At 42.9% G+C, this 14,129-nt stretch overlaps 1 protein-coding gene across 1 annotated transcript in view; it reads left to right on the top strand.

Annotated features, from left to right (window-relative positions):
- The window catches only part of LOC112240814 (dedicator of cytokinesis protein 3), a 39,491-nt gene extending 25,362 nt beyond the window's left edge, over positions 1-14,129 (top strand). Inside the window, exon 5 of the mRNA XM_042329738.1 lies at positions 12,631-14,129. Coding sequence (XP_042185672.1) covers positions 12,631-12,782 — 152 coding nt within the window. The 3' untranslated portion in view covers positions 12,783-14,129. The remainder of the gene's footprint in view (positions 1-12,630) is intronic.

Raw genomic sequence — 14,129 nt, 5'->3', positions numbered from 1 at the left:
CTAACCCCTATACCCACTATAGCACCAACTATGGTATGTTAACCTAACCCCTATACCCACTATAGCACCAACTATGGTATGTTTAACCTAACCCCTATACCCACTATAGCACCAACTATAGCACCAACTATGGTATGTTAACCTAACCCCTATACCCACTATAGCACCAACTATGGTATGTTAACCTAACCCCTATACCCACTATAGCACCAACTATGGTATGTTAACCTAACCCCTATACCCACTATAGCACCAACTATGGTATGTTAACCTAACCCCTATACCCACTATAGCACCAACTATGGTATGTTAACCTAACCCCTATACCCACTATAGCACCAACTATGGTATGTTAACCTAACCCCTATACCCACTATAGCACCAACTATGGTATGTTAACCTAACCCCTATACCCACTATAGCACCAACTATGGTATGTTAACCTAACCCCTATACCCACTATAGCACCAACTATGGTATGTTAACCTAACCCCTATACCCACTATAGCACCAACTATGGTATGTTAACCTAACCCCTATACCCACTATAGCACCAACTATGGTATGTTAACCTAAGCACCCTATATACCCACTATAGCACCAACTATGGTATGTTAACCTAACCCCTATACCCACTATAGCACCAACTATGGTATGTTACCTAACCACTATAGCTATACCAACTATGGTATGTTAACCTAACCCCTATACCCACTATAGCACCAACTATGGTATGTTAACCTAACCCCTATACCCACTATAGCACCAACTATGGTATGTTAACCTAACCTAACCCCTATACCCACTATAGCACCAACTATGGTATGTTAACCCCTAACCCCTATACCCACTATAGCACCAACTATGGTATGTTAACCTAACCCCTATACCCACTATAGCACCAACTATGGTATGTTAACCTAACCCCTATACCCACTATAGCACCAACTATGGTATGTTAACCTAACCCCTATACCCACTATAGCACCAACTATGGTATGTTAACCTAACCCCTATACCCACTATAGCACCAACTATGGTATGTTAACCTAACCCCTATACCCACTATAGCACCAACTATGGTATGTTAACCTAACCCCTATACCCACTATAGCACCAACTATGGTATGTTAACCTAACCCCTATACCCACTATAGCACCAACTATGGTATGTTAACCTATAACCCCTATACCCACTATAGCACCAACTATGGTATGTTAACCTAACCCCTATACCCACTATAGCACCAACTATGGTATGTTAACCACTGTTAACCCCTATACCCACTATAGCACCAACTATGGTATGTTAACCTAACCCCTATACCCACTATAGCACCAACTATGGTATGTTAACCTAACCCCTATACCCACTATAGCACCAACTATGGTATGTTAACCTAACCCCTATACCCACTATAGCACCAACTATGGTATGTTAACCTAACCCCTATACCCACTATAGCACCAACTATGGTATGTTAACCTAACCCCTATACCCACTATAGCACCAACTATGGTATGTTAACCTAACCCCTATACCCACTATAGCACCAACTATGGTATGTTAACCTAACCCCTATACCCACTATAGCACCAACTATGGTATGTTAACCTAACCCCTATACCCACTATAGCACCAACTATGGTATGTTAACCTAACCCCTATACCCCTATACCCACTATAGCACCAACTATGGTATGTTAACCTAACCCCTATACCCACTATAGCACCAACTATGGTATGTTAACCTAACCCCTATACCCACTATAGCACCAACTATGGTATGTTAACCTAACCCCTATACCCACTATAGCACCAACTATGGTATGTTAACCTAACCCCTATACCCACTATAGCACCAACTATGGTATGTTAACCTAACTATACCCTATAGCACCAACTATGGTACCCACTATAGCACCAACTATGGTATGTTAACCTAACCCCTATACCCACTATAGCACCAACTATGGTATGTTAACCTAACCCCTATACCCACTATAGCACCAACTATGGTATGTTAACCTAACCCCTATACCCACTATAGCACCAACTATGGTATGTTAACCTAACCCCTATACCCACTATAGCACCAACTATGGTATGTTAACCTAACCCCTATACCCACTATAGCACCAACTATGGTATGTTAACCTAACCCCTATACCCACTATAGCACCAACTATGGTATGTTAACCTAACCCCTATACCCACTATAGCACCAACTATGGTATGTTAACCCTAACCCCTATACCCACTATAGCACCAACTATGGTATGTTAACCTAACCCCTATACCCACTATAGCACCAACTATGGTATGTTAACCTAACCCCTATACCCACTATAGCACCAACTATGGTATGTTAACCTAACCCCTATACCCACTATAGCACCAACTATGGTATGTTAACCTAACCCCTATACCCACTATAGCACCAACTATGGTATGTTAACCTAACCCCTATACCCACTATAGCACCAACTATGGTATGTTAACCTAACCCCTATACCCACTATAGCACCAACTATGGTATGTTAACCTAACCCCTATACCCACTATAGCACCAACTATGGTATGTTAACCTAACCCCTATACCCACTATAGCACCAACTATGGTATGTTATGTTAACCTAACCCCTATACCCACTATAGCACCAACTATGGTATGTTAACCTAACCCCTATACCCACTATAGCACCAACTATGGTATGTTAACCTAACCCCTATACCCACTATAGCACCAACTATGGTATGTTAACCTAACCCCTATACCCACTATAGCACCAACTATGGTATGTTAACCTAACCCCTATACCCACTATAGCACCAACTATGGTATGTTAACCTAACCCCTATACCCACTATAGCACCAACTATGGTATGTTAACCTAACCCCTATACCCACTATAGCACCAACTATGGTATGTTAACTATGGTATGTTAACCCCTATACCCACTATAGCACCAACTATGGTATGTTAACCTAACCCCTATACCCACTATAGCACCAACTATGGTATGTTAACCTAACCCCTATACCCACTATAGCACCAACTATGGTATGTTAACCTAACCCTATACCCACTATACACCAACTATATGCACCAACTATGGTATGTTAACCTAACCCCTATACCCACTATAGCACCAACTATGGTATGTTAACCTAACCCCTATACCCACTATAGCACCAACTATGGTATGTTAACCTAACCCTATACCCACTATACCCACTATAGCACCAACTATGGTATGTTAACCTAACCCCTATACCCACTATAGCACCAACTATGGTATGTTAACCTAACCCCTATACCCACTATAGCACCAACTATGGTATGTTAACCTAACCCCTATACCCTATACCAACTATGGTATGTTAACCTAACCCCTATACCCACTATAGCACCAACTATGGTATGTTAACCTAACCCCTATACCCACTATAGCACCAACTATGGTATGTTAACCTAACCCCTATACCCACTATAGCACCAACTATGGTATGTTAACCTAACCCCTATACCCACTATAGCACCAACTATGGTATGTTAACCTAACCCCTATACCCACTATAGCACCAACTATGGTATGTTAACCTAGCACCAACCCCTATACCCACTATAGCACCAACTATGGTATGTTAACCTAACCCCTATACCCACTATAGCACCAACTATGGTATGTTAACCTAACCCCTATACCCACTATAGCACCAACTATGGTATGTTTAACCCCTATACCCCTATACCCACTATAGCACCAACTATGGTATGTTAACCTAACCCCTATACCCACTATAGCACCAACTATGGTATGTTAACCTAACCCCTATACCCACTATAGCACCAACTATGGTATGTTAACCTAACCCCTATACCCACTATAGCACCAACTATGGTATGTTAACCTAACCCCTATACCCACTATAGCACCAACTATGGTATGTTAACCTAACCCCTATACCCACTATAGCACCAACTATGGTATGTTAACCTAACCCCTATACCCACTATAGCACCAACTATGGTATGTTAACCTAACCCCTATACCCACTATAGCACAAACTATGGTATGTTAACCTAACCCCTATACCCACTATAGCACCAACTATGGTATGTTAACCTAACCCCTATACCCACTATAGCACCAACTATGGTATGTTAACCTAACCCCTATACCCACTATAGCACCAACTATGGTATGTTAACCTAACCCCTATACCCACTATAGCACCAACTATGGTATGTTAACCTAACCCCTATACCAACTATGGTATGTTAACCTAAGCCCTATACCCACTATAGCACCAACTATGGTATGTTAACCTAACCCCTATACCCACTATAGCACCAACTATGGTATGTTAACCTAACCCCTATACCCACTATAGCACCAACTATGGTATGTTAACCTAACCCCTATACCCACTATAGCACCAACTATGGTATGTTAACCTAACCCCTATACCCACTATAGCACCAACTATGGTATAACCCCTATACCCACTATAGCACCAACTATGGTATGTTAACCTAACCCCTATACCCACTATAGCACCAACTATGGTATGTTAACCTAACCCCTATACCCACTATAGCACCAACTATGGTATGTTAACCTAACCCCTATACCCACTATAGCACCAACTATGGTATGTTAACCTAACCCCTATACCCACTATAGCACCAACTATGGTATGTTAACCTAACCCCTATACCCACTATAGCACCAACTATGGTATGTTAACCTAACCCCTATACCCACTATAGCACCAACTATGGTATGTTAACCTAACCCCTATACCCACTATAGCACCAACTATGGTATGTTAACCTAACCCCTATACCCACTATAGCACCAACTATGGTATGTTAACCTAACCCCTATACCCACTATAGCACCAACTATGGTATGTTAACCTAACCCCTATACCCACTATAGCACCAACTATGTTAACCTAACCCCTATACCCACTATAGCACCAACTGTTAACCTAACCCCTATACCCACTATAGCACCAACTATGGTATGTTAACCTAACCCCTATACCCACTATAGCACCAACTATGGTATGTTAACCTAACCCCTATACCCACTATAGCACCAACTATGGTATGTTAACCTAACCCCTATACCCACTATAGCACCAACTATGGTATGTTAACCCACTATAACCAACTATGGTATGTTAACCTAACCCTATACCTATAGCACCAACTATGGTATGTTAACCTAACCCCTATACCCACTATAGCACCAACTATGGTATGTTAACCTAACCCCTATACCCACTATAGCACCAACTATGGTATGTTAACCTAACCCCTATACCCACTATAGCACCAACTATGGTATGTTAACCTAACCCCTATACCCACTATAGCACCAACTATGGTATGTTAACCTAACCCCTATACCCACTATAGCACCAACTATGGTATGTTAACCTAACCCCTATACCCACTATAGCACCAACTATGGTATGTTAACCTAACCCCTATACCCACTATAGCACCAACTATGGTATGTTAACCTAACCCCTATACCCACTATAGCACCAACTATGGTATGTTAACCTAACCCCTATACCCACTATAGCACCAACTATGGTATGTTAACCTAACCCCTATACCCACTATGGCACCAACTATGGTATGTTAACCTAACCCCTATACCCACTATAGCACCAACTATGGTATGTTAACCTAACCCCTATACCCACTATAGCACCAACTATGGTATGTTAACCTAACCCCTATACCCACTATAGCACCAACTATGGTATGTTAACCTAACCCCTATACCCACTATAGCACCAACTATGGTATGTTAACCTAACCCCTATACCACACCCACTATAGCACCAACTATGGTATGTTAACCTAACCCCTATACCCACTATAGCACCAACTATGGTATGTTAACCTAACCCCTATACCCACTATAGCACCAACTATGGTATGTTAACCTAACCCCTATACCCACTATAGCACCAACTATGGTATGTTAACCTAACCCCTATACCCACTATAGCACCAACTATGGTATGTTAACCTAACCCTATACCCACTATAGCACCAACTATGGTATGTTAACCTAACCCCCCCTGACTGGATGTTAACCTAACCCCCCACTATAGCACCAACTATGGTATGTTAACCTAACCCCTATACCCACTATAGCACCAACTATGGTATGTTAACCTAACCCCTATACCCACTATAGCACCAACTATGGTATGTTAACCTAACCCCTATACCCACTATAGCACCAACTATGGTATGTTAACCTAACCCTATACCCCTATACCCACTATATGTACCTAACCCCACCAACTATGGTATGTTAACCTAACCCCTATACCCACTATAGCACCAACTATGGTATGTTAACCTAACCCCTATACCCACTATAGCACCAACTATGGTATGTTAACCTAACCCCTATACCAACTATGGTATGTTAACCTAAGCCCTATACCCACTATAGCACCAACTATGGTATGTTAACCTAACCCCTATACCCACTATAGCACCAACTATGGTATGTTAACCTAACCCCTATACCCACTATAGCACCAACTATGGTATGTTAACCTAACCCCTATACCCACTATAGCACCAACTATGGTATGTTAACCTAACCCCTATACCCACTATAGCACCAACTATGGTATGTTAACCTAACCCCTATACCCACTATAGCACCATCTATGGTATGTTAACCTAACCCCTATACCCACTATAGCACCAACTATGGTATGTTAACCTAACCCCTATACCCACTATAGCACCAACTATGGTATGTTAACCTAACCCCTATACCCACTATAGCACCAACTATGGTATGTTAACCTAAGCCCCTATGGTATGTTAACTGATACCCACTATAGCACCAACTATGGTATGTTAACCTAACCCCTATACCCACTATAGCACCAACTATGGTATGTTAACCTAACCCCTATACCCACTATAGCACCAACTATGGTATGTTAACCTAACCCCTATACCCACTATAGCACCAACTATGGTATGTTAACCTAACCCCTATACCCACTATAGCACCAACTATGGTATGTTAACCTAACCCCTATACCCACTATAGCACCAACTATGGTATGTTAACCTAACCCCTATACCCACTATAGCACCAACTATGGTATGTTAACCTAACCCCTATACCCACTATAGCACCAACTATGGTATGTTAACCTAACCCCTATACCCACTATAGCACCAACTATGGTATGTTAACCTAACCCCTATACCCACTATAGCACCAACTATGGTATGTTAACCTAACCCCTATACCCACTATAGCACCAACTATGGTATGTTAACCTAACCCCTATACCCACTATAGCACCAACTATGGTATGTTAACCTAACCCCTATACCCACTATAGCACCAACTATGGTATGTTAACCTAACCCCTATACCCACTATAGCACCAACTATGGTATGTTAACCTAACCCCTATTACCCACTATAGCACCAACTATGGTATGTTAACCTAACCCCTATACCCACTATAGCACCAACTATGGTATGTTAACCTAACCCCTATACCCACTATAGCACCAACTATGGTATGTTAACCTAACCCCTATACCCACTATAGCACCAACTATGGTATGTTAACCTAACCCCTATACCCACTATAGCACCAACTATGGTATGTTAACCTAACCCCTATACCCACTATAGCACCAACTATGGTATGTTAACCTAACCCCTATTACCCACTATAGCACCAACTATGGTATGTTAACCTAACCCCTATACCCACTATAGCACCAACTATGGTATGTTAACCTAACCCCTATACCCACTATAGCACCAACTATGGTATAGTTTAGACATCTGTCTTACTCCAAACAAGAGATTATTGAGTAGTTTAAATGAATAGTGTTTAATACACATGATCACACAGAATGTCAGGTATCAGGGCTGGAACAGAAGCCTGCTCACCCATTAGCTAGATCTCTAGGAGCATGTTGGCCATGCATATTCCAGGTCTATGCGTAGTTATTCCATTTTAGCCCTTTTTTTCTCCCCAATTTCATATTTACGATCTTGTCTCATTGCTGCAACTCCCCAATGGGCTCGGTAGAGGTGAAGGTCGAGTAATGCGTCTTCCCGAAAACAAGGATCCACACTTCTTAACACCTGCTCGTTTAACCCGGAAGCCAGTCTCACCAATGTGTCGGAGGAAACACAGTTCAACTGACGACCGGAGTCATCCTGCAGGTGCCCGACCCGCCACAAGGAGTCGCTAGAACGCAATGAGCGAACTAATTCCACCCCCGGGCCAAACCCTCCTCTAACCCGGACGACGCTGGGCCAATTGTGCGCCGCCCTATGGGACTCCCGGTCACGGCCGTAAACATAGAAATTAGACCAGGACTTACTTCCTTTTTCTCAAGTGATATATCATTTAGTATTTCATATTGTCAACGTTCTCTCTTTGGAACTAGCAATCTGTTATCTAGCTAGCTTAGCGACTAGCTCGGTAGCTAACGTTGTTTTATACCAAATCAAACTAGCATTTATGTCATTAAAAATACTAATATTGGATGGCTGTCTATCCTATTCATACTGTATGTAGCACGCTAGCTAGTGGACGTTACCTGGAATAGATGGTAAACAACTTCCTGTGTGCTACACATCATCCTGGTGCCGCCACTTCGTGCTGCTGGCGTTACTATCGATGCAGGCAATGCAACCCGCTGTGATGCTTCTTTGGGAAATCTCTAAACTTTTATTTTGTAAAATAGATTCGTCCTCGGGTCATAAAGACCATCCCACCTACAAATACTATGGTCAAAGCATTTTGATCTTGAGAAAACAACTAGATCGAGTTAGCTAGCGTAGCTGTTTATAAACACACCGGATGGTCTTTGTGGTTCCAGGGTTCACTTCCTGCTGCTCCTCAAAAAAGATGTTAAAAAGGTCTATACTAGTGAAGCACTGAGGCCCGAGGCCCCCCGAGGAGTCTCTGTGTTTTTTAAAATTGTATTTTGGCATCTTAAAATGTTTTCAGTTTAAACTTAAACGACTAAAGCCAGAAATAACGTTTGTAGAAAAGATAATGGAGCTATATATATATTATTTGAGAGCTAAGAAGCACCTCAATAAAAACTATACAGCCAGGGAGAATCTAAAATTCTCTAAATGTCATGGCATTGGGCCCTCATTGATTTTGTTATAATGTTTGATCACTCAGATAGCATAAGAACAAGGCATAAGCCACGTCAAACTGTGTAAGATTGCAGGACATTTGCATTAGAACAGCAACATTTTATCGCTGTGGCCAAGAGGAGGGCCTTTAAAATGTTTGGTCAGAGATCCCCCCCCGCTAATTTTGCTACCATTGCTAAAAATAATTCTAAGCGAAACACTGGCATGTGTGTGTCTCACGCCCTCTGCCCAGCCCCTCACAGGAATGACACACAGTCTCACCACTTCCCTTCACTCTGGTAATCTCTGTAATTGGTAGCCTACCAATATGAATGTCATTCTCTTAGTTGATATTGTGTACATCAAGAGGACGTGAAGAGGCTCAATACCCGTCCCTCTCAAAGCTCATTGGAGGAGAGGATCCAATGTCCCTCACCTTGGACCTCCTCCTCCAATGAGCTTTGAGACGGACGCGAGAGGAATCAACGATGGGAGGACAGAGCCTTACACCCCCTTAATTACATGATAAACATTCTTTACCTCATAAACGTAGTCTCCATCTACCCATAACCCACAGTTTACCTCATAACTGTAATCTCCATCTACCCATAACACACAGTTTTACCTCATAACTGTAGTCTCCATCTACCCATAACCCACAGTTTACCTCATAACTATAATCTCCATCTACCCATAACCCACAGTTTACCTCATAACTGTAATCTCCATCTACCCATAACATACAGTTTTACCTCATAACCGTAGTCTCCATCTACCCACAACACATTTCCACGTCACAGTGTACTTGGACAAGGTCTGACTGGTTTCTATCTAACGGTTCATCTTATAGCTGCAGATATAGTGGCTCATTATTTTTTTTACCCAGTGCAGATCTGATTTGCGAGGATCGTTTTTTTTTTCCTTTCTTCATTTTAGATTGAAGCAGACAGCTCCCTTTCTCCTCAGCTCCGTACATCCGTGGGAGTTTCTGCAGCTGCTCAGAGTTAGTTAGCTGTTAAGCATCCTCGGGGACACATGCAATATGTATGAAACTTTTAGCTACTGCAGAGACATTACCTCAGGCTTTCGGGCTTTAAATGGTTGTAAAAAGCCTGAGAATGGCAGAATGAGAATTTATTTTCTATATTAAAAGTCCACTAGTAGTAGGATATGTGGTGTTAAAGGGAAGAGGCGCATGTAGTCTTACACACACACTCATGTGCACTGACACACTAACACACACGCTAACACACACGCTAACACACACTCATATGCACTGACACGCTAACACACACTCTAACACACACTCATATGCACTGACACGCTAACACACACTCTAACACACACTCATATGCACTGACACGCTAACACACACGCTAACACACACTCATATGCACTGACACGCTAACACACACTCATATGCACTGACACGCTAACACACTCATATGCACTGACACGCTAAACACACTCATATGCACTGACACGCTAACACACACTCTAACACACACTCATATGCACTGACACGCTAACACACACGCTAACACACACACTCATATGCACTGACACGCTAACACACACGCTAACACACACTCATGTGCACTGACACACTAACACACACGCTAACACACACGCTAACACACACTCATATGCACTGACACGCTAACACACACTCTAACACACACTCATATGCACTGACACGCTAACACACACGCTAACACACACACTCATATGCACTGACACGCTAACACACACGCTAACACACACGCTAACACACACTCATATGCACTGACACGCTAACACACACGCTAACACACACACTCATATGCACTGACACGCTAACACACACGCTAACACACACACTCATATGCACTGACACGCTAACACACACGCTAACACACACTCATATGCACTGACACGCTAACACACACTCATATGCACTGACACGCTAACACACATGCTAACACACACACTCATATGCACTGACACGCTAACACACACGCTAACACACGATAACAACACTCATATGCACTGACATGCTAACACACATGCTAACACACACACTCATATGCACTGACACGCTAACACACACGCTAACACACACACTCATATGCACTGACACTAACACACACGCTAACACACACACTCATATGCACTGACACGCTAACACACACGCTAACACACACACTCATATGCACTGACACGCTAACACACACGCTAACACACACACTCATATGCACTGACATGCTAACACACACGCTAACACACACACTCGTATGCACTGACACGCTAACACACACGCTAACACACACACTCATATGCACTGACACGCTAACACACTCCATACCCCCTGTCCCACACATACACACACTCACTAGTGGCAGTGTTTTAGTAATGTCAGAATGCCGTAGTGTCTGCAGTAGTGGGGAAGGCGCTGCAGGGCTCAGTCACATTATTCATCCATGCTGGCACCAACTCTAAATGTCTGGTAATTTGCTGCCAGAAAAACAGCAATCCTGACAACGTTTTCTAATGTGAAATTAATAAGTGAAACTGTCTTGTCTGTTGTCCCCTTCACCATCTCGGTCTGATCAGATCTTAACAGAAAAAGGCCTGAGGAGATACTTCGTCTTCGTCGTGCTAGGTCCCCACTGGGCACACACTTGTTGAATCAATGTTGTTTCCACGTCATTGAAAATGAAATAACGTTTAACCAACGTGGAATAGATGTTGAATTGACGTCTGTATCCACTGGGTCTGATCATCTCTCTGTCTTCTTCTCAGGTCTGATCATTTCTCTGTCTTCTTCTACTCAGGTCTGATCATCTCTCTGTCTTCTTCCCCTCAGGTCTGATCATCTCTCTGTCTTCTTCTTCTCAGGTCTTATCATCTCTCTGTCTTCTTCTCCTCAGGTCTGATCATCTCTCTGTCTTCTTCTCAGGTCTGATCATCTCTCTGTCTTCTCCTCAGGTCTGATCATCTCTCTGTCTTCTTCTCCTCAGGTCTGATCATCTCTGTCTTATTCTCTCTGTCTTCTTCTCCTCAGGTCTGATCATCTCTCTGTCTGTCTTCCTCAGGTCTCAGGTCTGATCATCCCTCTCTGTCTTCTTCCCTCAGGTCTGATCATTTCTCTGTCTTCTTCTACTCAGGTCTGATCATCTCTCTGTCTTCTTCTCCTCAGGTCTGGTCATCATCCCTCTGTCTTCTTCCCCTCAGGTCTGATCATCATCTCAGGTCTGTCTGTCTTCTTTTACTCAGGATCATCTGATCTTCTCTCTCTGATCATCTCTCTGTCTTCTTCCCAGGTCTGTTCATCTCTCTGTCTTCATCCCTCTGTCATCTCTCTGTCTTCTTCTACTCAGCTCTGATCATCTCTCTGTCTTATTCTGTCTTCTTCTGTCTTCTCAGGTCTGATCATCTCTCTGTCTTCTTCTCCTCAGGTCTGATCATCTCTCTCCAGCTACTACGAGGAGAAATGGAACAGATCAGGAGAGAGAACCCAATGATCTTCAATAGAGGCGTGGCCTTGACACGCAAGCTGGGATTCCCCGATGTCATCATGCCAGGTGAGGGCTGGGCTGCTGGAGTTTAATTCAATTCAAATCGAATACAACTTTATTAGGACAATCTTAAGGACGGTGCTTCAAACATCTACAACACACGAGCGTAGAATCAGTATTTCTGTGGACGTCAGGGCTGAGGAGTGTGTATGAGACAGGTGTAATGTACAGGGTGGTACACCTGTCTCTGCTCTCTCTAGGTAAATAGGACCCAGGAAGTTTTATTCTGACCATGTGACCTGACCAGTACGAACTCTGAACCCTGCTCTGGGCCTATCTATCTGTTTGTCCATCCTTTTGTCGGTCAGTCAGTCACGTGCACTGTTGTGGTCCACATTCCTCTCATGATTGATGTTGTCTGCACTTTACTCCCCCCCCCAAAGAAAATCTATATTCCACTCAGCTTCTAAATCCTCATTCCATTATCGCATCTCATTATTGGTTAGTTTTAGTGTGAATAGTTCAGCTCCAGTCTATCTTTATAATTTAAACTCAGGATCTGCTTCCCAGCTAATCCTCATTGGCTTAAACTCGGGATCTGCTTTCCAGCTAATCCTCATTGGCTTAAACTCAGGATCTGCTTCCCAGCTGTCCTCATTGGCTTAAACTCAGGATCTGCTTCAAAGCTAATCCTCATTGTGTTAAACTCAGGATCTGCTTCCCAGCTGTCCTCATTGGCTTAAACTCAGGATCTGCTTCCCAGCTAATCCTCATTGGCTTAAACTCAGGATCTGCTTCCCAGCTGTCCTCATTGTGTTAAACTCAGGCCCTACTGCATTCATTCACATACAAAGCTCATCAGTTCAAATCCCCCCCCCCATGTTGAAGTGAAACGCCAATACATCAGTAGGTCTGAGTAACTGATTGGTCAGTGAGTACGGTTCAGTATTCATAGATTTATAAATGTTTATTTCTCCATGGGATTGATGGTGAGTATTAGCAGACGTGGGTTCAAATGGTATTTTACATCATTTCACTTCATCTGTGATTGATAAAGCTTGCCTGACTTAATAGATCAATAGGTAATAAATAGGAACCCTGTCAATCTGGCACTCCAGGCAGGCTAAAGAAAACCCTTCAAACCCTTCCAAATTCTTTAAAGTATAGTATTTGGACCCCGGTCTGAGAAGCAGTAGGGTTCAGCTGACTCAATCCGATCTGGGGATGAAATAATGTCTCGCCCTCTGATTACATGGAAGGGAAACAAAATAGAGGCGTTCTTTTTTTGTAGATGGCCGGCCTGGTCGTCATGGAGACAAGTTAATGAGAGCACTTTGTCAGGCTGCATGCTACAAGCTAGCTATAGTTACACTTAGCATGGCCCAATTGAAGTGGTAAGAGTAGTCTCTTTCAACAGCCGTCATTCTGTAGTTTGCTTT

Source organism: Oncorhynchus tshawytscha, linkage group LG02, assembly GCF_018296145.1.
Source record: "Oncorhynchus tshawytscha isolate Ot180627B linkage group LG02, Otsh_v2.0, whole genome shotgun sequence".
In the NCBI taxonomy this organism is placed as follows: Eukaryota; Metazoa; Chordata; class Actinopteri; order Salmoniformes; family Salmonidae; genus Oncorhynchus; species Oncorhynchus tshawytscha.
The sequence above is the reverse complement of the archived record's forward strand: the minus strand, read 5'-3'. Positions and strand labels throughout refer to the sequence as shown.